Below are 27,462 nucleotides of genomic sequence, written 5' to 3'. Positions count from 1 at the left end.
AATAGTCCAAATTGGTGAAGTGAAATGAAAAAAATAACTTCTTTCAAAAAATTTCTAAAATAAAAAAACGGAAAAGTGATGCGTGCATATGTATTCACCCTTTTTGCTATGAAGCCCCTAAATAAGATCTGGTGCAACCAATTACCTTCAGAAGTCACATAATTAGTTAAATAAAGTCCACCTGTGTGCAATTTAACCTCTCTAGGGTAGGTGGCACCAAATCGTCCCACCTACGTAACAGCCAGTGTAATCCCGTGGCGCGTTATTCAAAAACCTCAAAAATGCAAAAACTTCAATTTTTCAAACATATCACTATTTTACACCATTTTAAAGACAAGACTCTCGTTAATCTAACCACACTGTCCGATTTCAAAAAGGCTTTACAACGAAAGCAAAACATTAGATTATGTCAGCAGAGTACCCAGCCAGAAATAATCAGACACCCATTTTTCAAGCTAGCATATAATGTCACATAAACCCAAACCACAGCTAAATGCAGCACTAACCTTTGATGATCTTCATCAGATGACAACCCTAGGACATTATGTTATACAATACATGCATGTTTTGTTCAATCAAGTTCATATTTATATCAAAAAACAGCTTTTTACATTAGCATGTGACTAGCATGTGACTAGCATTCCCACCGAACACTGCCGGTGAATTTACTAAATTACTCACGATAAACAATCACAAAAAGCATAACAATTATTTTAAGAATTATAGATACAGAACTCCTCTATGCACTCGATATGTCCAATTTTAAAATAGCTTTTCGGTGAAAGCACATTTTGTAATATTCTCAGTAGATTACCCGGCATCACAGGGCTAGCTATTTAGACACCCAGCAAATTTAGCACTCACCAAAGTCAGATTTACTATAAGAAAAATGTTATTACCTTTGCTGTCTTCGTCAGAATGCACTCCCAGGACTTCTACTTCAATAACAAATGTTGGTTTGGTTCAAAATAATCCATAGTTATATCCAAACAGCGGCGTTTTGTTCGTGTGTTCAAGACACTATCCGAAAGGGTAAATAAGGGTGACGAGCATGGCGCAATTCGTGACAAAAAAATTCTAAATATTCCATTACCGTACTTCGAAGCATGTCAACCGCTGTTTAAAATCAATTTTTATGCCACTTTTCTCATAAAAAAGCGATAATATTCCGACCGGGAATCTGCGTTTAGGTAAACAGACGAAAGAAATTAAAGCATTCGGTCGACTCGGGCACACGCCTAAGCCCATAGTACTCTGATCGGCCACTTGCCAAAAGCGATAATGTGTTTCAGCCAGAGGCTGCCTCGATATCATTCAGCTTTTTACCGGGCTCTGAGAGCCTATGGGAGCCGTAGGAAGTGTCACGTTAGAGCAAAGATCCTCAGTCTTCAATAAAAAGAGCCAAGATGAAACACAACTTCTCAGACAGGCCACTTCCTGCATGGAATCTTCTCAGGTTTTGGCCTGCCATTTGAGTTCTGTTATACTCACAGACACCATTCAAACAGTTTTAGAAACTTTAGGGTGTTTTCTATCCAAAGCCAATAATTATATGCATATTCTAGTTACTGGGCAGGAGTAGTAACCAGATTAAATCGGGTACGTTTTTTATCCGGCCGTGTCAATACTGCCCCCTAGCCCTAACAGGTTAAGTGTCACATGATCTCAGTATATATACAGTATACCTTTTCCGAAAGGCCCCAGAGTCTGCAACACCACTAAGCAAGGGGGACCACCAAGCAAGCGGCACCATGAAGACCAAGGAGCTCTCCAAACAGGTCAGGGACAAAGTTGTGGAGAAGTACAGATCAGGGTTGGGTTATAAAAAAATATCCGAAACATTGAACATCCCATGGAGCACCATTAAATTCATTATAATTTTTTTAAAGAATATGGCACCACAACAAACCTGCCAAGAGAGTGCCGCCCACCAAAACTCATGGACCAGGCAAGGAGGGCATTAATCAGAGAGGCAACAAAGAGACCAAAGATAAACCTGAAGGTGCTGCAAAGCTCCACAGCAGAGATTGGTGTATCTGTCTATAGGACCACTTTAAGCCGAACACTCCACAGAGCTGGGCTTTATGCAAGAGTGGTCAGAAAAAAATAAGTAAACACGCTTGGTGTTCGCCAAAAGGAATGCATGTGACTCCCAAAAGAAGGTACTCTGGTCAGATTAGACTAAAATGTTGCCTTATGGCTGTCGTGTCTTTGGGGTACCATTAAACTGAAGACATGTTTATCAATTAACTCCCTGTAATTATTATCACGCGATCAAACTGATTAATCGTTTAATTGTAATTAACTAGGAGATCGGGGCACCAAGGAAAATATTCAGATTACAAAGTTATAATTTTCCTAATATAACTTTCCTATATTATAACATTATATATTATATTCTATTATAGTATAGGCCGATTATCTTCTGGTTTAAATGGTGTATTTTACCTCGCGTCCAGTCTCATTCCAAACGTCGTAAATTGTTGTATCTGCACGAACCCAGTCTTTACTAAGAGTCATCCATACATCAATTGTCTTAAAATCATTTATTTACTAAACTAAGTAATTCGCAGAAAGTATACAAACAGTAATTATCATCACAAAGAATTGGTAGAGTAATGTGCCCTAGTGGGCTAAAACAGGCATGGCTGGTGTCTTGTAGAACAATGGGTCATAAAAAGTTCAGCTGAGGAGACACACAGAGTTCATTAATATTAACAATTGACATGCTATTCCTTTGCACATGAACGCTCACTCATTCGGGAACAATTGCAATCAATATATATTTACGCTCAGTGTGTCGTCGTGATCCTTGTTGGAGCGTCGTTCTGTTGGAGAGTTTTGTCCGCGTTCTCTCTCTCTCTCTCTCTCTCTCTCTCTCTCTCTCTCTCTCTCTCTCTCTCTCTCTCTCTCTCTCTCTCTCTCTCTCTCTCTCTCTCTCTCTCTCGGTTAGAATGGATCTTTCAAAGCGACATTCATTAATGTCGTTATAGAATGTATGTTTCGTCGGACTTCGCGTTCAATGCTATAATTTCTAGCTGCAGACTATTAATTAATATCAAAGACTTGTTCTTATTCTGTCGGTATCAATAGTCTAAAAGTTAACCACGTGGAATATTTCACTTTCAGTAGATGGATTGGATGGTCAAACCTATTGGCCAACTCGCAATGGAGTGGAGGCCTGGTCTGAAGAAAGTAAATCAGGGTATGGTTTTATAGTGAACATAGAACAGGCTTGTCACATGACGCCTGGTCCTGTCTGTGTCCCTGGGGGCGTGCCGATGACTGAGTTAAGCTTGGTACAGAAATACAATTCTATCACATTAACATCAGTACATAGCATCTCAATGTATTACAAATAGCTTTATCCTTATTAATACATTTTGTACAGCCATGTGGATGCAAGTCTCATAGCTAAGGCTATTATATAAACCGTTTTATGGTAATATGGCTAGATTGTCTCTTCTGAGTATCACAAAATTGTACCAAGCTGACCAGTTCGTAGCTGGATTCTTCACCAGTCTTCCATACCTTCTCCAGAACACAAATGTCGCTTGGCTCCCCAATTCTGTGAGTAGGAAGAATTTCCTGTGTCTCTCTATGGGCCATGTGGCAAGAGATTCTCCTGTAATTTTACCACTCCTTCACACAGGGACTGGGTGGGGAAGGTAGGTTGGGGGATGGTGCAAGGGGGGAGGGGGTCAACTGTCGTCCCTGTACTCAAAGAGGCCAACATCATGACATGGCCATCAAGGAAAACACTATGTTTTGCGCAAACCTAACACCTATCCACACCCCAGGAACACCATCCTCACAGTGAAGCACGGTGGTGGCAGCATCATGCTGTGGGGATGTTTTTCATTGGCAGAGACTGGGAAACTGGTCAGAACTGAAGGAATAATGGATGTAGCTAAATACAGGTAAATTCTTGAGGGAAACCTGTTTCAGTCTTCCAGAGATTTTAGACTGGGACAGAGATTCACATTCCAGCAAGACAATGACCCTAATTATACTGCTAAAGCAACACTTGAGTGGTTTAACTTCTCTAGGGCCGGCGGGACGATATCGTCCCACCTACGTAACAGCCAGTGGAATCCTGTGGTGCGTTATTCAAATACCTTAGAAATGCTATTACTTCAATTTCTCAAACATATGACTATTTTACACCATTTTAAAGACAAGACTCTCGTTAATCTAACCACACTGTCCGATTTCAAAAAGGCTTTACAACGAAAGCAAAACATTAGATTATGTCAGCAGAGTACCCAGCCAGAAATAATCAGACACCCATTTTTCAAGCTAGCATATAATGTCACAAAAACCCAGAAGACAGCTAAATGCAGCACTAACCTTTGATGATCTTCATAAGATGACACACCTAGGACATTATGTTATACAATACATGCATGTTTTGTTCAATCAAGTTCATATTTATATCAAAAACCAGCTTTTTACATTAGCATGTGACGTTCAGAACTAGCATACATAATGTCCTAGGTATGCTAGTTCTGAACGTCACATGCTAATGCAAACTTCCGGTGAATTTACTAAATTACTCACGATAAACATTCACAAAAAGCATAACAATTATTTTAAGAATTATAGATACAGAACTCCTCTATGCACTCGATATGTCCGATTTTAAAATAGCTTTTTGATGAATGCACATTTTGCAATATTCTAAGTAGATAGCCCGGCATCACAGGGCTAGCTATTTAGACACCCAGCAAGTTTAGCACTCACCAAAGTCAGATTTACTATAAGAAAAATGTTATTACCTTTGGTGTTCTTCGTCAGAATGCACTCCCAGGACTTCTACTTCAATAACAAATGTTGGTTTGGTCCTAAATAATCCATTGTTATATCCAAATAGCGGTGTTTTGTTCGTGCGTTCAAGACACTATCCGAAAGAGTAAAGAAGGTTGACGAGCATGGCGCATTTCGTGACAAAAAAATTCTAAATATTCCATTACCGTACTTCGAAGCATGTCAACCGCTGTTTATGCCATTTTTCTCGTAAAAAAGCGATAATATTCCGACCGGGAATCTGCATTTAGGTAAACAGACGAAAGAAAATAAAGCATGGGGTCGACTCGGGCACGCGCCTAAGCCCATTGTCCTCTGATCGGCCACTTGCCAAAAGCGTAAATGTGTTTCAGCCAGAGGCTGCCTTGATATCATTCAGCTTTTTCCCGGGCTCTGAGAGCCTATGGGAGCCGTAGGAAGTGTCACGTTACAGCAAAGATCCTCAGTCTTCAATAAAAAGAGCCAAGATGAACAACAACTTGTCAGACAGGCCACTTCCTGTATGGAATCTTCTCAGGTTTTTGCCTGCCATATGAGTTCTGTTATACTCACAGACACCATTCAAACAGTTTTAGAAACTTTAGGGTGTTTTCTATCCAAAGCCAATAATTATATGCATATTCTAGTTACTGGGCAGGAGTAGTAACCAGATTAAATCGTTTACGTTTTTTATCCGGCCGTGTCAATACTGCCCCCTACCCCCAACAGGTTAAGAGGAAACATTTAAATGTGTTGGAATGGCCTAGTCAAAGCATAAACCAAACCAGAAGTTCTGGTAACAGAGTCGCTACCTTCTGATTGGTTTAGGCATGTGTGACTTTGAGGAATTTCCAGCAAAATCCTAAACAAGGCAAATACGCAGTGAACTTGAAGTTGGTACACCACCAGGTCCACACTACTTGGTCCACACTACCTGGTACACTAACAGGTCCACACTACCTGGGACACTAGCTGGTACACATGACCTGGTCCACACTACCTGCTACACTACCTGGTCCACATGACCTGGTCCACATGACCTGGTCCACTTCCTGGTACACTACCTGGTACATTACCTGGTCCACACTACCTGGTCCATACAACCTGGTCCACGGTACCTGGTCCACACTACCTGGTACACTAACTGGTCCACACTACCTGGTCCACACTACCTGGTCCACACTACCTGGTACACTACCTGATCCACACTACCTGGTACACTACCTGGTACACTACCTGGTACACTACCTGGTACACTAGCTGGTCCACACTACCTGGTACACTACCTGGTACACTACCTGGTACACTACCTGGTCCACTACCTGGTCCACACTACCTGAGATACAGGTAAGAACTTGAAGTTGGTACACTACCTGGTACACTACCTGGTACACTACTTGGTACACTGCCTGGTCCACGCTACCAGAGATACAGGTAAGAACTTGAAGTTGGTACACTACCTGGTCCACGCTACCTGAGATACAGGTAATAACTTGAAGTTGGTACACTACCTGGCCCACGCTACCTGAGATACAGGTAAGAACTTGAAGTTGGTACTCTACCTGGTCCATGTTTCCTGAGATACAGGTAAGAACTTGAGACAAGGCTTTCTGTTGCTTTCTGGGGCACCATGAGTAGCAGTTCACAAGTTTTTTATGCATACCCTCTATGTGGTAGGCTACAGTCAGTATCAGTAATGCAGTAAATTGGAGGACCAATATATAGATACACCGGTAAATACTGTACAGAGCCAGCCCTTAATAGAACAGTCTTTCTTTGTCAATGGCCATATCATCCCATTTATATTTATTTTTGTACTTTTTGTCGTGACATTTGTGCGCGCTTCCTGCATTTGGAGTAGTGGACTGAAAGCGAACAAAAGGACATATTTGGACATAAATGATGGACTTTATCGAACAAAACAAACATTTATTGTGGACCTGGGATTCCTGGGAGTGCATTCTGATGAAGATCATCAAAGGTAAGTGAATATTTATAATATTATTTCCGAGTTTTGTTGACACCAAAAAATGGCGGGTTTGGTTTCGTGTCTGAACACTCTGCTCAGATTATTGCAAAGTGTGCTTTCGCTGTAAAGTTTTTTTGAAATCTGACACAGCGGTTGCATTAAGGAGAAGTGTATCTATAATTCTTTGAATAACAGTTTAATATTTTATCAACATTTATGATGAGTGTTTCTGTAAATTGATGTGCTCATTCACCGGATGTTTTGGGGGGCAAAACATTTCTGAACATTTCACGCCAATGTAAAATGGGGGTTTTGCATATAAATATGAACTTTATTGAGCAAAACATACATGTATTGTGTAACATGAAGTCCTATGAGGGCGATCTGATGAAGATCATGAAAGGTTACTGATTAATTTTAGCTGTATTTCTGGTTTTTGTGACGCTTCTCCTTGCTTGGAAAATGGCTGTGTGGTTTTTCTTGTTAGGTGCTGTCCTAACGTAATCTAATGTTATGCTTTCGCCGTAAAGCCGTTTTGAAATCGGACAATGTGGTTGGATTAAAACCTGTTGGGGCTAGGGGGCAGTATTTTCACGGACGGATAAAAAATGTCCCCGATTTAAACTGGTTACTGCTCTTGCCCAGAAACGGGAATATGCATATTATTATTAGATTTGGATAGAAAACACTCTGATGTTTCTAAAACCATTTGAATGGTGTCTGTGAGTATAACAGAACTCAAATGGCAAGCAAAAACCAGAGAGAAATCCTACCAGGAAGTGGAAATCTGGATGCATGGGCTCTCTTAAAGTCGTTTCCTATTGAATACACAGTGACGAAGTAATAATTGTGCACTTCCTACGGCTTCCACTAGATGTCGACAGTCTTTACAAAGTTGTTTGAAGCTTCTACGATGAACAGAGCCCGAATGACAAGGAGGGAAGTTGTTGAGGCAGGGGGTGACATCACATCTTGGAGCGCGTTCATGAGCATGGATCCCTCCCATTCCAAAACCTTTTTCAAGACACAGGAACCGTCCGGTTGAAATATTATTGAATCTTCATATTCTGAAGGCCCTAAAGATTGATGTTTTACAACGTTTGACATGTTTGAACGAACGTAAATACAACTTTTTTTAACTTTTCGTCGTGACATCATCCGCGCGCTTTCTACACTTGGAGTAGCTTACTGGTCGCATGAACAACAAGGAGTTATTTGGACATAAATGATGGACTTTATCGAACAAAACAACATTTGTTGTGGACCTGGGATCCCTGGAAGTGCCTTCTGATGAAGATGATCAAAGGTAAGGGAATATTTCTAATGCAATGTATGATTTTAGATGTCCCCAAGATGGCGGCTATCTGTATAGCCTAGTGTATTTTTTCTGAGCTCAGTACTCAGATTATTGCAAAGAGTGCTTTCCTCGTGAAGCTTTTTTGAAGTCTTTCATAGCGTTTGCATAAAGGAGATGTTCATCTATAATTATTTGAATGACAGTTTAATTTTGTATCAATGTTTATGACAAGTATTTTTGTAAATTGTGGCGCTGCTTCACCGGCAGTATTTGAGGGAAAATATTTTCTAAACGTCACGAACCGATGTAAAATGCTGTTTTTATATATAAATATGAACTTTATCGAACAAAAAATGCATGTATGTGTAACATGATGTCCTAGGAGTGTCATCTGATGAAGATCGTCAAAGGTTAGTGCTGCATTTAGCTGTGTTTTGGGTATTTGTGATGCATGCTAGTTGCTTTGAAAATGGCTGTTTGATTATTTTTGGCAGGGTACTCTCCTAACATAATCTAATATTTTGTTTTCGCTGTAAAGCCTTTTTGAAATCAGACAACATGGTTCGATTCAGGAGAAGTAATAATATGCATATCCTAGCTTCTGAGTCTGAGTAGGAGGCAGTTTAAATTGGGCACATATTTTTCCCGAAATTTTCAATACTGCCCCCTACCCCCAACAGGTTAATTTTACCTGTATTTCTGGTTTTTGTGATGCCTGTCCTTGCTTGGAAAATGGCTGTGTGGCTTTTATTTTTTAGGCGCTGTCCTAACATAATCTAATGTTTTGCTTTCGCCGTAAAGCCTTTTTGAAATCGGACAACGAGGTTGGGTTAAGGAGAGTTTATCTTTAAAATGGTGTAAAATAGCTGTATGTTTGAGAAATCTGAATTATGAGATTTTTGTTGTTTTGAATTTGCCGCCCTGCTATTTCACTGGCTGTACCGCGGGTGGGACGCTAGCTTCCCACATAGCCCATACTAGTTAAAGTGACCAGTGATTCCATGTACATAGGGCAGCAACCTCTAAGGTGGATAGCTAAGCAGCCGAGCTACAGGAAATGTGGGAGTTGTTCCTCTTCCCTCACTTCTGATGTAAAATGCCTCTCTCTCTCTCTCTCTCTCTTTTTGTCATCTTACAGGAAAAGAAGATTATGTGGCGACCTTCAAGGGATCTGAGTTCTTCTGCTACGACTTGTCCTTGAACCCGATCCAGAGCAGCAGCGACGAGATCACCCTGTCCTTCAAGACGTTACAGAGGAACGGTCTGATGCTTCACACGGGGAAGTCTGCAGACTATGTCAACCTTGCCCTGAAAAACGGAGCTGTGTCGCTGGTCATTAATTTGGGATCTGGAGCCTTTGAAGCTCTGGTGGAACCGGTCAATGGGAAATTCAATGACAATGATTGGCATGATGTCAAAGTTACAAGGAATCTACGTCAGGTAACAGTACAGAGGGGGACTGCCATGGAGACTTATTAAACTAGTTTAGATGAGCCACATTTGATTGAATTTAATCATTACAATCAAATTATTTTAACTATTTTGGAATAAGTATTTGGATTGATTATAATAATGATTTGATCTGTAATAAGACATGAGGAAGGTGATGCTGCATTTGAGGAGGGACACATATAGACCAATGGTAGGCATCGATAGAGGACAGACCGTGGAATATCAGAGGCATCAATAGTGGAAAGACCATGTCAAAAAGATCACAGCTCGTACCGAGTGTCACTTTGTTCAGAGAAGCTGATCTCTGAGTCATCCATTTATTTTCCCTCTATAGTTGTGACCACAATGAACAGCCTCTATTGACTATTAGAGGATCAGCCTTCTACTTGGTGACCTCTGGGTCTTTGGCTGCTTAACACATGCTATTTTTATGAAAATACAAAGCATGCGAAGATGAGTTTTTATGTTAGAATACAGCTTGGAAAGATTGCAACAGTTACACCCCCAAAACAGTAAACCACTGAATTAAGAAACGTATAAGCAACACAGTTTACAAGTGACACAGTTTGCTTCATGCCATATAGGTGGAAGTACAGAATATAATGGCTTTCACTTGTACAGCATCCTACCAACACACTAGCTCTCTGGATGTGTTCCTGCTCACAGCATCCACCAACACACTAGCTCTCTAGATGTGTTCCTGCTCACAGCATCCCACCAACACACTAGCTCTCTGGATGTGTTCCTGCTCACAGCATCCACCAACACACTAGCTCGCTAGATGTGTCCCTGCTCACAGCATCCTACCAACACACCAGCTCTCTAGATGTGTCTCTGCTCACAGCATCCCACCGACACACTAGCTCTCTAGATGTGTCTCTGCACACAGCATCCTACCAACACACCAGCTCTCTAGATGTGTCTCTGCTCACAGCATCCACCAACACACTAGCTCTCTAGATGTGTTCCTGCTCACAGCATCCTACCAACACACCAGCTCTCTAGATGTGTTCCTGCTCACAACATCCTACCAACACACTAGCTCTCTAGGTTTGTTCCTGCTGAAAGCATCCTACCAACACACTAGCTCTCTAGATGTGTTCATGCTCACAGCATCCTACCAACACACTAGCTCTCTAGATGTGTTCCTGCTCAAAGCATCCTACCAACACACTAGCTCTCTAGGTTTGTTCCTGCTCAAAGCATCCTACCAACACACTAGCTCTCTAGATGTGTTCATGCTCACAGCATCCACCAACACACTAGCTCTCTAGATGTGTTCCTGCTCAAAGCATCCTACCAACACACTAGCTCTCTAGATGTGTTCTTGCTCACAGCATCCCACCAATGCACTAGCTCTCTAGATTTGTTCCTGCTCACAGCATCCCACCAACACACTAGCTCTCTGGATGTGTTCCTGCTCACAGCATCCACCAACACACTAGCTCGCTAGATGTGTCCCTGCTCACAGCATCCTACCAACACACCAGCTCTCTAGATGTGTCTATGCTCACAGCATCCCACTGACACACTAGCTCTCTAGATGTGTTCCTGCTCACAGCATCCCACCAATGCACTAGCTCTCTGGATGTGTTCCTGCTCACAGCATCCCACCAATGCACTAGGTCTCTAGATTTGTTGCTGCTCACAGGATCCTACCAACACACTAGCTCTCTAGACGTGTTCCTGCTCACAGCATCCTACCAACACACTAGCTCTCTAGATGTGTTCCTGCTCACATGGTAATGGATTGTTTCTTTTGAAACACCACACCGACAAAGAGGTAAAAAAATTATCTAGAGCATTTGAGTAATGTTAAAATTGAATTGATTTGTGTAAACATTAAGAATGCATAATGAAAGTGCATGCTCAATGGGGGAATCCAATCTCCATTATCCTTCTCATTTTGTGTCAGGGTCTTCTTTGCTTTGTCTCATTGCAGTAAAGTGATCCTAAAGTCCATCAATAAGACCAAAATGGAGGTACAGTACTGTAAGATGAGATCCTGACCACCGACATCCCAATGGATTGGATTGGTCGGAATCGTGGTCCAAAACTGGTCTTGAAAATCATGAAAATGGTCCAATGAAATGTATTATGTAATTAACCCAAAGCATCCAAAGATAAAGAATAACGATCTGAAGGACTTTCGTTAAAGAGGGTCGACTGATGTGCTTTAGGCATTCTCTCTTATAACCATTTGTTTTCTGTCAGTTATACTGTGTCAGAGGGGTGAGGGGTTGTTGATGCCTACCCAGGGCAGTCCAGTCTACATGGACAGTCCCATGTAGACCATAGGGAGTCAACGATCGATCCAATACGAGCTAGCTGACTTCCAGTGTGGGAGCATTTTTGCTAGTCTTCCTTAGTCTGTTTTTTTTTCTTGTAAAAATAATTTATTTTGCACTTTTTTACTCTATGTTACTAACATGCTTTGAAAAACAACAACTAACATGTCATTCATGGAATGTGTCATACTACTAACCAATATATTTTTTTTACGTTTATTAACAACAACAACAATGTGCTAACTTTTGGTAGTTAACCGTCATCTCTTTTTTGAGTAACTATCGTTATTCTGTTGACAGTTTTTCATTTCCTTTCTCCCCCCTCTCCACAAAGCACTCAGGCATTGGACACGCTATGGTAAACAAACTCCATTGTTCGGTAGATATCATTCTAATTGTTTCTTAGTTTGGGTTTGCCGTGTGTTTCTTTTCTATCTTTTCTTACTGTAGACGTCATTAACAAAAAAAGGGGAACTGCGGTTGGTACTCTTTCTGCTTACCTTTTGACCTTCTTTTTATTTTGAAACTATTTTCATCCGTTGGTTGGATTTCACCACTTCCTGTTATTTTTACTTCCTGTATCCCGTCCAATCACATTTTTAGGAGCATCGTTTCAAGCCTTTTGCATCAAACAGTGGTTATCAAAGGAGGACCAATGTCTGTCTCCTGCCTGGCTGGCCTGATGCTCATTGGCTCAGCCAGTGATCTATTTCCCATTCACTCTGCATGGCATGCACTCTGAATGCTGTTCTGAACGCTGCACATGCTCAAACTACCCACTATTTGTCCAGGCCAGCTGTCGTTTTCATTGGTGCTTTTTCTTCTGGTCCTTGCTGGTGATTTTTCATCATCTGCTTCTGCATGCATCCGACACGAGCGCAAAGTGTCAGATTAAATCGATTAGCAAACACTATCTTGGGAAAATTTTATTTTTGTGTGCTTGCATGCAAAAAGAATATACTAAAACCAAACGCCAAACATGTGGTTGTGGTTTCTACTTGCTTGTTACTTTCTATATGTAACCCACTTGCACGCTATAGTTTTTTTTTTCTGAAAACAAACTGCTGATTAACTTTTACTAATATGTAAATTTAGCAAAACTAACCTAGATAACATTCTACTAACACCATTTTTGTGTCTGCTGAAATTACTTTGAGTTGCAGTAGGGGCTAACTTACTAACACACTTAGCTAGGGAGTTATTTAGTTGCCCCAGACTAACTAGCTTTATCATTCCCTTGGAGGGCTAGCCATCTACTTCTCAAACTACTAATCCTAAAGTGGACAAAATAAACCAAAAACAAGAAAATAAAAAAACAGACATGAAAATGGGTTTCTACAATCTTTACCAAACATCTATAGAAGAACAATTATACTATCAGAAGACAATGAAAGAGGCAAAATGCCGCTGGACTGAGAGCTCTGATAGGCTATCAGAGTATAGCGTGTCCTTTCCCTGTGCTTTGTTGTCTAGGTAACTATATCCGTGGATGGGATACTGACCACCACAGGGTATACTCAAGAAGACTACACCATGCTAGGCTCCGATGACTTTTTCTATGTTGGCGGGAGTCCTAGCACGGCTGACCTGCCTGGATCACCTGTTAGCAACAACTTTATGGGTTGTCTGAAAGAGGTAAACACCCACACACTGCACAGTGCTCTCAGGGTAGAGGGAGTGGGCATCACACCACACACTGCACAGTGCTCTCAGGGTAGAGGGAGTGGGCATCACACCACACACTGCACAGTGCTCTCAGGGTAGAGGGAGTGGGCATCACACCACACACTGCACAGTACTCTCAGGGTAGAGGGAGTGGGCATCACACCACACACTGCATAGTGCTCTCAGGGTAGAGGGAGTGGAGTGTACAGTACATCACTTGGTACACGCAAGAATATATTTTGTGGAATGTCTTTTCTTCTTAATGCGTTTGAGCCATCAATTGTGTTGAGAAGGTAGGGGTGGTTTACAGAAGATAGCCCTATTTGTAGGTGTGTCCAACTGTTTGACTGGTACTGGATATATATTTTAAAGGGGATTAAAGGAATAGAAAAGGCATATGCTTCACTTTGGCAGGGGACTCGAGCCAGAGGCATCATGCCCATAGAATGCACAGGGGCACGTGTCCCCTCAGATTTTAACTTTTAAAACATTTATTTTAGTTTTTTGCCTGCGAGCAATTTTATGAAGCTTGCTTAAGCTAGGCCAGATAGGTACCCTATCTCCCAACGTCATAACATTTCAGGCTATCACTCAAGTTAGAGTGACTAGCTTGTCTAACTATCTTACCTGGCATGCCTGCTGGCAAGGTTGGTAGACTTTCAAAAAGCAAGAAATAACTAAATGTACTGAATAAGTCTCATATTCCTTTAAATATTTTACCCAGAGCTTAGCAGAGAAGCATTTTTACATGGAGTTAAGCACAATGATTATAGCTCTAGATTGCAGGAAAAAGCTGTTGCAGGTGTTTGAAAAATTGTAAATTCTCCAATTTACGGACGGGGGGGGATGAAGCCCCTCCAGACCACACCCCTCTGGACCACCCCCAGTCATCCTCACATATATTGTTCCCCCTCAGATTTTGGGGGAGCATGATGCCCCTTGTTGTAAGTCAGTGCCAAATCTGTCCCAACACTCCATACATCTCCCTGTCATACCGCAGAGGGGGTGTTCCTGCCAAGGCAATTGTGTTTTCAGAACCTAAAGCAAGAGTTCTAAATCGGTTACAAACTATTTTGGTGAACACACATGCTATATTTATGCGTTACAATCAAAAGATAGACGCTGTGCCGTTTCGGTAATATCAGGATCTGTCAATTCAAGATCTGACAGTTCTCTGTAGTTTCCAAAGACGCTTCGCAATAATATTATACATAGAGCATATTGAAGATATTCATCCATCCTGGACCATGCTGATAAAGGGAGTTGTTTCAATTTTCCCTTTCTACCTTATTTTCTGCTAAATATTACATTGGGTGCTTAATGGGATGCTGACCCCAAAAATATTTTTCACATCAGCAGCCACCAAGGAATACAGGTACTCTCGAGAAGTGACATCAGCAGCCACCAAAGAATACAGTCTACTCTCGAGAAGTGACATCAGCAACCACCAAGAAATACAGTCTACTCTCGAGAAGTGACATCAGCAGCCACCAAGGAATAAAGTCACCTCCCGTTCTCTTCCCTCCTCGTCTCTTTTTTCTCTACTACTTTTACCACCACCATCTCTCTCTCTCTCTCTCTCTCTCTCTCTCTCTCTCTCTCTCGCTCTCTCTCTCTTTTCAGTAGCTTTTCCCCTTCTCTTCCTCCTGTAGTGTTCTACATTTCTCCTTTTCTTCTCTCCTCCCCCCAGCCAAGGGTGTCATCCTCATGAAACCTAACAGAAAAGTTATCATGCAACAGTCTTAATGAGCAGTCAGGGTGCAGACCACATGTCCATGCTCCATCTCTTCCTCGTTAGGGCTAGGAGCTCGTTAGGGGCTAGAGCTCATTAAGGGGTTCTATCTCATTAGGGGCATGCATGTCTTCGTTAGAGGGGTGCTTCTGAGATGATACATGGAACCGCATCCCAAATGGCATGCTATTGCCATAGAGTTCTGGTCAAAACTAAGGCTCTATGTAGGGAATAGGGTGCCATTTGGGATTCAGGCATGGTGTAAACACTGCCATCTGGTTGGTGGTGCCCTCCTTGCAGTCTGCTAGTCTGTGTCCCCAATGGCACCCTATTCCTTATATTGTGAAAAAACATTTGACCAGAGTAGAGAATATGGAATAGGGTAGAATTTGGGCTGCACAGCTAGTCCTGTCAGTCCACCACACCACAGGTGGGCACACTAGAGAAAAACAAAAATCCTCCCTAGTCTTCTGTGTTTTTCTAGGCTGGGATCAAGGATGGAGTGTGCTGTCAGTTCGCAGTGATGAATGCTACATATAGTTGCTATGAAGTGTCCCAGAGGAATAGATGGGATACAGTTTTGTCAAATTGACTTCAAAAGTAGCTAACCCTAACCCTTTTGCTAACATTAACCGAATTCTCTGAACCTGCTACAATCATTATCTTAACCTGCTGCATAAGTGCTCCTATATCTGCTACAAAAAGTCAACTTTGACAGAAGCTGTATCTTTTCTAGACAAAACCCTGTTCTGTAGGCAATGGTCGCAGGAAGATTACATATGACATATGGTCAAGCAGTGGTTCCTGTGGCATAGTAACACTGTCCATCTCAAGTTCCATGTTTCAGTACGTGTCTGCAGGTCCCAGGCTTAGCTGCTGCTATACTGCTCTATTGTCATGACAACGTGTTGACGTGTTAACCCTCGCAAGGCTGCCGAACCAGACGGCATCCCTAGCCGTGTCCTCAGAGCATGCACAGACCAGCTGGCTGGTGTGTTTACGGACATATTCAATCCCTATCCCAGTCTGCTGTTCCCACATGTTTCAAGAGGGCCACAATAGTTCCTGTTCCCAAGAAAGCTAAGGTAACTGAGCTAAACAACTATCGCCCAGTAGCACTCACTTCCGTCATCATGAAGTGCTTTGAGAGACTAGTCAAGGATCATATCACCTCCACCCTACCTGATACCCTCAACCCACTCCAATTTGCTTACCACCCCAATAGGTCCACATATGATGCAATCACAATCACACTGCACACTGCCCTAACCCATCTGGACAAGAGGAATACCTATGTAAGAATGCTGTTCATCGACTACAGCTCAGCATTTAACACCATAGTATCCTCCAAACTGACCCTGGGTCTCGACCCCGCCATGTGCAACTGGGTCCTGGACTTTCTGACAGGCCGCCCCCACGTGGTGAGGGTAGAAAACAACATCTCCACCCCGCTGATCCTCAACACTGGGGCCCCACAAGGGTGCGTTCTCAGCCCTCTCCTGTACTCCCTGTTCATCCATAACTGCGTGGCCATGCATGCCTCGAACACTATCATCAAGTTTGCAGACGATACCACAGTGGTAGGCTTGATTACCAATAACGACGAGACGGCCTACAGGGAGGAGATGAGGGCCCTCGGAGTGTGGTGTCAGGAAAATAACCTCACACTCAACGTCAAACAAAACAAAGGAGATGATTGTGGACTTCAGGAAACAGCAGAGGGAGCACCCCACATCCACATCGATGGGACAGTAGTGGAGAAGGTGGAAAGTTTTAAGTTCCTCGGTGTACACATCACGGACAAACTGAAATGGTCCACCCACACAGACAGCATGGTGAAGAAGGTGCAACAGCGCCTCTTTAACCTCAGGAGGCTGAATAAATTTGGCTTGTACCTTTCTCCTGTGACTGTAAGAGAACAGGAGGGAGGGAGGGAGAGAAAGAGAGAGGGAGAAAGCAAGAGAGAGGACGAGAGCACGAGAGAGAGAGTGAAAGAGGGGTGAAAGAGAGGGAGGGAAGAAGAGAGAGGGGGAGAAGGGATGACATAGGCCTGCCCAAAGCTCCTTGGGCCCTATGTGTTGACTCAGAGGATCAATTGCCCTTTATTGGCACAGCCTCTCCTTTCCTGGCTCCAGCTTTACTAAAGCCTCTCCTCTCCTCTCCTGGCTCCAGCATTACTAAAGCCTCTCCTCTCCTGGCTCCAGCGTTACTAAAGCCTCTCCTCTCCTGGCTCCAGCGTTACTAAAGCCTCTCCTCTCCTGGCTCCAGCGTCACTAAAGCCTCTCCTTTCCTGGCTTCAGCATCACTAAAGCCTCTCATTTCCTGGCTCCAGTGTTACTAAAGCCTCTGGTTTCCTGGCTCCAGCGTTACTAAAGCCTCTCCTCTCCTGGCTCCAGCGTTACTAAAGCCTCTCCTTTCCTGGCTCCAGCGTTACAAAGTCTCTCCTTTCCTGGCTCCAGCATTACTAAAGCCTCTCTCTCTGCATTCTGCAGGCCCTCTCCTGTTCTCTCTCACTCAATCTCTCTCTCTCTCTTTTCGCTCTCTCTCAGTTCCTCTTTAGAGATATCATTCCCTCCCTCCCTCCCTCCCTCCCTCCCTCCCTCCCTCCCTCCACACACACCACTGCCAAGAGATTGTCAAGTTGGTTTTCTTTCTCCCACCAATAGGTTTCATCCATTTTCATGGTGTATCTTTAAACATGGCTTGAAAATTGCACTTGGCTCCGTTACAGATTTCTGAATGACCTAACCTTTTATCAAGCTGTTTTTAAAACTGTTTGTCACGCTCTGACCTAGGAGAGCTGTGTTTTCTCTGTTTAGTTAGGTCAGGGTGTGATAGGTGGGTGGGCATTCTATGTTTTGTGTTCTATGTTTTGGTTTCCAATCAGAGGCAGCTGTCATTCGTTGTCTCTGATTGGAAGCCATACTTAGGCAGCCTGTTCTTCCCTGTGTTTTCGTGGGATCTTGTTTTTGTGCAGCTGTTTTTATGCAGCCCCAGAACGTCATGTTTGTTTCAGTTTCACCTGTTTCTTGTTTTGTTCGGGTTCACTAATAAAATATGTGGAACTACCGGCACGCGGCGCCTTGGCTGATTTATGACAGGGAATTCGAAGATAGCACTCGTGACAGAAGATCCCACCAAAAGAAAGCCAAGCAGTGTGCGCTCACCAGGAAGATGAGCGGGACCAAGCAGTGTGGATCAGAGGACTGGACCTGGGAAGAGATCCTGGAAGGGGCAGGACCTTGGACAAGGCCGGGAGAGTATTGCCGCCCGCCGGAGGAGATAGAGGCAGCGAAGGCGGAACGGCGATACTGGGAAGAAAGGCCTGAGAGGCAGCGGACAATTTTTTTTTGGGGGGGCCACATGGGTAGATTGGCTAAGGCGGGTTTAAGACCTGAGCCAACTCCCTGTGCTTACCGTGGGGCTTACCGTGGCTGTACAAGCGCTGTGTTATGCGGTGGTGCGCACGGTGTCGCCCATGCGCACTAACTGCCCCGTGCGCTCGGTGCAAGTTCCTCACCGTTGTCGTGCTAAGGTTGGCACTCAGCCAGCTTGGAGTATGCCCGCTTAACATTCCTGCCCTCCAGTGCGCCTCCAGAGCCCAGTACGTCCTGTGCCAGCTCCGCGCACTCTCCCTCCAGTGCGCCACCATAGCCCAGTACGTCCTGTGCCTGCTCCTCGCACTCTTCCTCCAGTAAGCCTTCATAGCCCAGTTCGGCCGGTGCCGGTGCTTTGAGCACTCGGTCCTTAGTGCGTCTCCCCAGTCCAGTGAGACCTGTTCCAGCTCCACGAATAAAGCTTCCAGTGATAATCGATGGTCCGAAGCCTGTAGAGATGATCCATGGCACGAAGCCTCCAGTGATGATCCAGGGCACGGAACCTGTATTGATGATCCAAGGCATGGAGCCTGCAACAACGCTCCTCAGTCCGGAGCCTCCAGCGACGCTCCTCAGTCCGGAGCCTCCAGCGACGCTCCTCAGCCAGGAGCCTCCAGTGACGCTCCTCAGTCCGGAGCCTCCAGCGATGCTCCCCAGTCCGGAGCCTCCAGCGACACCCCCCAGTCCGGAGCCTCCAGCGATGCCCCCCAGTCCGGAGCCTCCAGCGACGCTTCCCAGTCCGGAGCCTCCAGCGACGCTCCCCAGTCCGGAGCCTCCAGCGATGCTCCCCAGTCCGGAGCCTCCAGCGACGCTCCCCAGTCCGGAGCCTCCAGCGACGCTCCCCAGTCCGGAGCCTCCAGCGACGCCCCCCAGTCCGGAGCCTCCAGCTACGTTTCCCAGTCCGGAGCCTCCAGCGACGCTCCCCAGTCCGGAGCCTCCAGCGACGCTCCCCAGTCCGGAGCCTCCAGCGACGCTCCCCAGTCCGGAGCCTCCAGCGACGCTCCCCAGTCCGGAGCCTCCAGCGACGCTCCCCAGTCCGGAGCCTCCAGCGATGCTCCCCTGTCCGGAGCCTTCAACGAGGGTCTTCAGACCCGAGTCTTCAGCGGCGGTCTGCAGCCCAGAGTCTTCAACGGCGGTCTGCAGCCCAGAGTCTTCAACGGCGGTCTGCAGCCCAGAGTCTTCAGCGGCGGCCTTCAGCCCAGAGTCTTCAGCGGCGGTTGGCGTTCCAGAGCCTCCGGCGATGATCCATGGTCTGGAGCCTCCAGCGACGCTCCTCAGCCAGGAGCCTCCAGTGACGCTCCTCAGTCCGGAGCCTCCAGCGACGCTCCCCAGTCCGGAGCCTCCAGCGACACCCCCCAGTCCGGAGCCTCCAGCGACGCTCCCCAGTCCGGAGCCTCCAGCGACGCTCCCCAGTCCGGAGCCTCCAGCGACGCTCCCCTGTCCGGAGCCTTCAACGAGGGTCTTCAGACCCGAGTCTTCAGCGGCGGTCTGCAGACCCGAGTCTTCAGCGGCGGTCTGCAGCCCAGAGTCTTCAACGGCGGTCTGCAGCCCAGAGTCTTCAGCGGCGGCCTTCAGCCCAGAGTCTTCAGCGGCGGTTGGCGTTCCAGAGCCTCCGGCGATGATCCATGGTCTGGTTCCTCCGGACACACAGAAGCGGGGGGATCGGGGGGGTGCTACGCCTGGAACCCGAGCCGCCGCCAATTATAGATGCCCACCCGGACCCTCCCAAATAGGTTCAGGTTCGCGGCTGGGAGTCTGCACCTTTGGGGGGGGGTACTGTCATGCTCTGAACTAGGAGAGCTGTGTTTTCACTGTTTAGTTAGGTCAGGATGTGATAGGTGGGTGGGCATTCTATGTTTGTGTTCTATGTTTTGGCAGGGTATGGTTTCCAATCAGAGGCAGCTGTCATTCGTTGTCTCTGATTGGAAGCCATACTTAGGCAGCCTGTTTTTTCCTGTGTTTTCGTGGGATCTTGTTTTTGTGCAGCTGTGTTTATGCAGCCCCAGAACGTCACGTTTGTTTCAGTTTCACCTGTTTCTTGTTTTGTTCGGGTTCACTAATAAAATATGTGGCACTACCGGCACGCTGCGCCTTGGCTGATTTATGACAGGGAATTCGAAGATAGCACTCGTGACAGAAGATCCCACCAAAAGAAAGCCAAGCAGTGTGCGCTCACCAGGAAGATGAGCGGGACCAAGCAGTGTGGATCAGAGGACTGGACCTGGGAAGAGATCCTGTATTTACAAAAACCTTATAGATTAAGAGTCAGAATATGTATTTACTAAAACATTATAGATTAAGTCAGAATCTGTATTCACAAAACCCTTAAAGATTACGTCAGAATCTGTATTCTGTCACGACCTGACCATAGAAAGCTTTTATTTTAGAGTAGGTCAGGGCGTGACTGGGGGGTTGTTCTAGTTGATATTTTCTATGTGGGTTTCTATGTTTATTTTCTATCTTGGTGATTTGTATGATTCCCAATTAGAGGCAGCTGGTTATCGCTGTCTCTAATTGGGGATCATACTTAAGTAGCATTTTTTCCACCTGTGGGTTATGGGATAAATAATATGGAACTCAACATTCGCTGTGCCTTGGTCCGTCTATACACACGAACGTGACATATTCAAAAGCCTTGGCTATAAATTAAGTCAATACTATAACACATTTATAATGACCACTTCTTCTACCATTTATTTTGGGAGCTCTCCCTGTTCCTAATGGTGTATTATCACTAAAGACAACTCTGAGAGGAAGATAATAGGAAGATATTGTAGTCTGTGCAGCTAGGGGAGCCATCTACACAACTGTTGGTGTGTCTCAAATGGCACCCTATTCCCTACATAGTGTAGTACTTTTGGTAAGAAAGTAGTGCACTTTAAAGGGAATGGGGTGCCATTTGGGATGCTGACACTCTCTGGGAGGCCACCCAGCAACAGTACTCCATTCATTCTCCTTACACTATATCAAAGATGACACACTGGATTACTCTCTGTGGCATCATCCCAAATGGCATAGGGATCTTTTCAAAAGTAATGCATACTATAGGGAACTGGGTGTCATATAGGACGCAGATCTTACACTATATAAAACATGCCAAACTCTCTAACTGTCTTCTATTATCCTCTTACGATACTTGGTATTTAATTTCAGATACCTCAACAAAGCATAATAAGATTGTTCACTTGGTCAATTTTATTCAGTGCAATATGGTACTGTACAATGATGCTTGTCATCAATGTTTGGGGTGGCAGGTAGCCTAGTGGTTAGAGCGTTGGGCCAGTAACCGAAAGTGTTGCTAAATCGAATCCCCGAGCTGACAAGGTAAATATCTGTCGTTCTGCCCATGAACAAGGCAGTTAACCCACTGTTCCTAGGCCGTCATTTAAAATATGATTTTGTTCTTAACTGACTTGCCTAGTTAAATAAAGGTAAAAAAAATGTTTAGTGGACTTTTATCCCTCCTTAATGTCATTATAGCTTGGTATTTAATGAAGTACTGCTGATTCAGCTTTAGCCTTGCCGCTGGTAAAGAGTAGTGCACAACATAGGAAATAGGGTGCAATTTGGGACGCAGACTCTTTAGTACTCCTGTCAGCTCCTGTGGTGTGTGTGTGTGTGTGTGTGTGTGTGTGTGTGTGTGTGTGTGTGTGTGTGTGTGTGTGTGTGTGTGTGTGTGTGTGTGTGTGTGTGTGTGTGTGTGTGTGTGTGTGGACATGTTTAACTATACATATGGGGTCCAGAAGTACCTACAACGAAAATGTTGGTCCCCACAAGGTCAAATACTATTTCTAGAGGGTTTAGGTTTAAGGTTAAAATTGGTGTTAGGGTTAGAATTAGGTTTAGGATTAGGGTTAGGAGCTAGGGTTAGTTTTAGGGTTTGGGTTTTAGGAGCTAGGGTTAGTTTTAGGGTTAGGAGCTAGGGTTGGTTTTAGGGTTATGGTTAGGAACTAGGGTTAGTTTTAGGGTTAGGGTTAGGAGCTAGGGTTAGTTTTAGGGTTAGGGTTAGGAGCTAGGGTTAGTTTTAGGGTTAGGGCTAGGAGCTAGGGTTGGTTTTAGGGTTAGGAGCTAGGGTTAGTTTTAGGGTTAGCGTTAGGTGCTTGGGTTAGTTTTAGGGTTAGGGTTAGGAGCTATGGTTAGATTTAGATTTAGGGTTAAGGTTAGGTTTTTGGGTTAAGGTTCAGGTTAGGGTTAAGGTTAGGGTTAGGGGTTAGGGAAAATAGGATTTTTAATGGGACTGAATTGTATGTCCCTTCAAGGTTAGCTGCGCAAGACTGTGTGTGTGTGTGTGTGTGTGTGTGTGTGTGTGTGTGTGTGTGTGTGTGTGTGTGTGTGTGTGTGTGTGTGTGTGTGTGTGTGAGAGAGAGAGCTTAATGAATTTAGATGGCTATAGATTGGTAGTGAGAGGCACATCCATCATCAGCAGGGTATATTTTAATCAGGTTTCCTGCTGAGGCCTTAATTAGCGTTTTTACTGCAACACCTGCATCGTGTACAGCTGTTAGCTCTCATCACTCTCCGTCTCTCACTTCACAAACACTTCCCTACCTCCGTACTTCTACACAGACCCACAGACTTAGCCATCTCCCTCCACACACTTAGCAACCTCCGTCCCTCTTCACAGACCCACTCACTTAGCCACCTCCGTCCCTCCTCACAGACCCACACACTTAGCCACCTCCCTCCTTCCACACAGACCCACACACTTAGCCACCTCCCTAGAGTACCTACCTACATTACCTACCTACAGTACCAGCATGTTTTACTGCAACACTTACAAAGTGTACAGATGTTTTCTATCACTCTCCATCTCTCACTTAACAAATACATCCAACAACTCCCTTCCTCCCTCCCTCCCTCCCTCCCACCGACTGACCTACCTACCTACCTACCTACCTACCTACCTACCTACCTACCTACTTAACCACCCACCCCAAGCCAAGGCATTTGCTCAGGGAGTTAACCCAAGTCTTCATTTTTCAATCAGGGCCATACTAATCACAAAAGGGTGGTTCACCAAACCACCTCGGTTAGGGCCACTTCTTTGCCTAAATATGGCCTCCCTGCTACACTAATGCCCTGATCCACTGTGCTGTGTTGTGCCCCACTGTTGCCTCAGGTGGACCGAGGTGAAAGGTAGCGCCACAGTAGAGCTACAGCAGCTCGTCACGCACGGGTGGGCCAAGCAGGACCCTAGTTAGAGTCCTGCAAAAACTGCTGACATGGCTGCTGCTACGGGTCCTGAGGGAACAAGACTGTGGTCTCCACTCAGGTTACAAACCAGAGCATATCGCATCACACACAACACAGCTCTGCTGCTATTTGCAATAAGAGAAAATTGTTCTTTTTATGTACAGTACAAAACAATATACATTTTTTTAACCTTTATTTTAACATGGAGTCCCATTGAGACCAAGGTCTCTTTTGCAGGAGCCCTGCATGACAAGACCAGCAGCAATTACACATAAACAAAGTGGGTGAGGCTGGGGGAACAAGACAGTGTTCTGAAGGTCCTGGGGGAACAATACAGTGGTCTGAAGGTCCTGGGGGAACAATACAGTGTTCTGAAGTTCCCGGGGGGACAAGACACTGGTTTGAAGGTTCTGGGGGAACAAGACACTGGTATGAAGGTCCTGGGAGAACAAGATAGTGGTCTGAAGGTCCTGGGAGAACAAGACAGTGGTCTGTCCGCATTAGTACCAAACATAGCTACCTCCCTGAGTTTCATGTCATTACACATGACAGCGCTATACAGTAAAGCTAATTGAAAACTAAATAAATGTACCTTTTTACAAAACTATACACAAAGGTCAATAATATATGATTACTGTAGATAAACATTCTTAAGTTCAAATTTTTCTGTATTGATTACTGAATACATATATTGTTGTAGGTTCCTTTAAAAAGTCAGATTGTTGTGAAATTGCATTTCAATTACATTCAAATTATGCCCTTTTCAAAAGCTCTGGAAAATATGCCAGTTTTCAAAGGTTGAGGCTGCAATAGTTTATTCTGATACAGGTCTCGATTTATCTCAACTTAATGTTTACATTCAAAAGAGGAAATGACATATGCTTTTCTCAAAGCGTTTTTACTCCTCCAAGTGATTGGGTTCTGCAAAAATAATTCTGACTGACACACACATACACTTCCAAACATGGGGTGCATACAAAATAGAATGCTTTAAAGTGACCTTTGGCCAGTAGTGCACTATTTAAGGAATATTGTACAATTTCTGGTCATACACTTCCAAAGACTGTCTGTGTTCTAAATGGCACCCTATTTACTATATATAGCATTACTTTTGGCCAGATGGATGAACTGTTTCTCCCTTCCCTTCCCCTTTCCTCCCTCCATCAACCTAGGTTGTGTACAAAAACAACGACGTGCGGCTCGAGCTGTCCAGGATGGCCAAACTGGGTGATGCCAAGATGAAGGTTCATGGCATCGTGGCTTTCAAATGTGAGAACGTGGCAACCCTTGACCCCATCACCTTCGAGACCCCAGAGTCCTTCATAACTCTCAATAAATGGAACGCCAAGAAGACAGGCTCCATCTCCTTTGACTTCCGTACCACAGAGCCCAGCGGGCTTCTCCTCTTCAGCCACGGCAAGCTCAAACAGGCCCCCAAGGTGATTACAATATTATTTTATTAAATACTTTTACATTTTTTGCTTGTTATATGATATTATATTCATCCTGATTTCTTTTTTTATCTTCACTTTTTTACTGTGTGTTGGGATTCTAAATGCTCTTTAAATAAAGTTTGATTTAATTGAATTCAAGGATTCCAAGAGCCCCCTGACGTTGAAGGTGGACTTCTTTGCCATCGAGATGCTGGAAGGACACCTGTATTTACTGCTGGACATGGGGTCCGGGACCACCAAGACCAGGGCCGTCAACAAGAAGGTCAACGATGGGGAGTGGTACCACGTAGACTTCCAACGGGACGGACGATCAGGTAATGATATTTTATTTTGTTGTCATTGGTGTTATGGATTTTGGAGGTGGCCATAGTGTCTTGATTTGAGTCTTTAATCATTCTAAGGTTATCCTGTTCAAATCAAATCAAATCAAATTGTATTGGTCACATACACATGGTTAGCAGATGTTAATGTGAGTGTAGCGAAATGCTGTGCTTCTAGTTCCGACAGGGCAGTAATATCTAACAAGTAATGTAACAATTTAACAACAACTACCTTATACACGCAAGTGTAAAGGAATGAATAAGAATAAGTACATATAAATATATGGACAAGAGATGGCCGTGTAGATGGTAGATGGTAGATGGTATAGAGTACAGTATATACATATGAGATGAGTAATGTAGGGTATGTAAACATTATATAAAGTGGCATTGTTGAAGGTGACTGGTGATACATTTATTACATCTAGTTATTAATTATTCAAGTACAAGAGATTTGAGTCTGTATGTTGGCAGCAGCCACTCAATGGTAGTGATGGCTGTTTAACAGCCTGATGGCCTTGAGATAGAAGCTGATTTTCAGACTCTCGGTCCCAGCTTTGATGCACCTGTACTGACCTTGCCTTCTGGATGATAGTGGGGTGAACAAGCAGTGGCTCGGGTGGTTGTTATCCTTGATTATCTTTTTGGCCTTCCTGTGACATCGGGTAATGTATGTGTCCTGGAGGGCAGGTAGCTTGCCCCCGGCGATGCATTGTACAGACCTCACTACCCTCTGGAGAGCCTTACGGTTGTTGGCTGAGCAGTTGCCATACCAGTCGGTGATAAGGCCAGAAGGTATGCTCTCGATTGTGCATCTGTAAAAGTTTGTGAGTGTTTTTGGTGACAAGCAACATTTCTTCAGCCTCCTGACGTTGAAGAGGTGCTGTTGCGCTTTCTTCACCACGCTGTCTGTGTGGGTGGACCATTTCATTTTGTCCGTGATGTGTACGCCGAGGAACTTAACTTTCTACCTTCTCTACTGCTGTCCCGTTGATGTGGATAGGGGGGTGCTCCCTCTGATGTTTCCTGAAGTCCACGATCATCTCCTTTGTGTGAGGTTATTTTCCTGACACCACACTCTGAGGGCCCTCATCTTCTCCCTGTAGGCCGTCTCGTCGTTGTTTGTAATAAAGCCTACCACTGTAGTGTCGTCTGCAAACTTGATAATTGAGTTGGAGGCGTGCATGGCCACGCAGTCATGGGGGAACAGGGAGTACAGGAGAGGGCTGAGAATGCACCCTTGTGGAGCCCCAGTGTTGTGGATCAGCGAGGTGGAGATGTTGTTTCCTACCCTCACCACCTGGGGCGGCCAGTCAGAAAGTCCAGGACCCAGTTGCATAGGGCGGGGTTCAGATGAACAGCATTCTTACATAGGTATTGCTCTTGTCCAGATGGGTTAGGGCAGTGCGCAGTGTGATTGCGATTGCATCGTATGTGGACCTATTGGGGTGGTAAGCAAATTGGAGTGGGTCGAGGGTATCAGGTAGTGTGGAGATGATATTATCCTTGACTAGTCTCTCAAAGCACTTCATGATGACAGAAGTGAGTGCTACAGGGCGATAGTCGTTTAGCTCAGTTACCTTAGCTTTCTTGGGAACAGGAACAATGGTGGCCATCTTGAAGCATGTGGGTACAGCAGACTGGGATACGGATTGATTGAATACGTACGTAAACACACCAGTCAGCTGGTCTGTGCACGCTCTGAGGACCCGGCTAGGGATGCCGTCTGGGCCGGCAGCCTTGTGAGTGTTAACACGTTTAAATGTTTTACTCACGTTGGCCACGGTGATGGAGAGTCCACAGGTTTCGGTAGCGGGCCGTGTCAGTGTCACTGTATTGTCCCCAAAGCGAGCAAAGAGGTTGTTTAATTTGTCTGGGAGCAAGACGTCGGTGTCCGCGACGGGGCTGGATTTCGTTTTGAAATCCATGA

At 44.7% G+C, this 27,462-nt stretch overlaps 1 protein-coding gene across 9 annotated transcripts in view; it reads left to right on the top strand.

Annotated features, from left to right (window-relative positions):
- LOC106611148 (neurexin-1a) overlaps positions 1–27,462 on the top strand; it is a 778,513-nt gene that overhangs the window by 223,792 nt on the left and 527,259 nt on the right. For 7 of the 9 annotated variants that reach the window (XM_045724917.1, XM_045724935.1, XM_045724928.1 and 4 more), the window contains 5 exons: positions 9,190–9,491; positions 12,126–12,149; positions 13,265–13,426; positions 24,931–25,197; positions 25,352–25,526. In XM_045724917.1, the coding sequence (XP_045580873.1) occupies positions 9,190–9,491; positions 12,126–12,149; positions 13,265–13,426; positions 24,931–25,197; positions 25,352–25,526 (930 nt within the window). The remainder of the gene's footprint in view (positions 1–9,189; positions 9,492–12,125; positions 12,150–13,264; positions 13,427–24,930; positions 25,198–25,351; positions 25,527–27,462) is intronic. The other 2 variants (XM_045724959.1, XM_045724909.1) reach the window with 1 other exon arrangement.

Source organism: Salmo salar, chromosome ssa01 (genome assembly GCF_905237065.1).
Source record: "Salmo salar chromosome ssa01, Ssal_v3.1, whole genome shotgun sequence".
NCBI lineage: Eukaryota > Metazoa > Chordata > Actinopteri > Salmoniformes > Salmonidae > Salmo > Salmo salar.
Note: the sequence above shows the minus strand (reverse complement) of the source record. Positions and strands in the feature narration are given on the sequence as shown.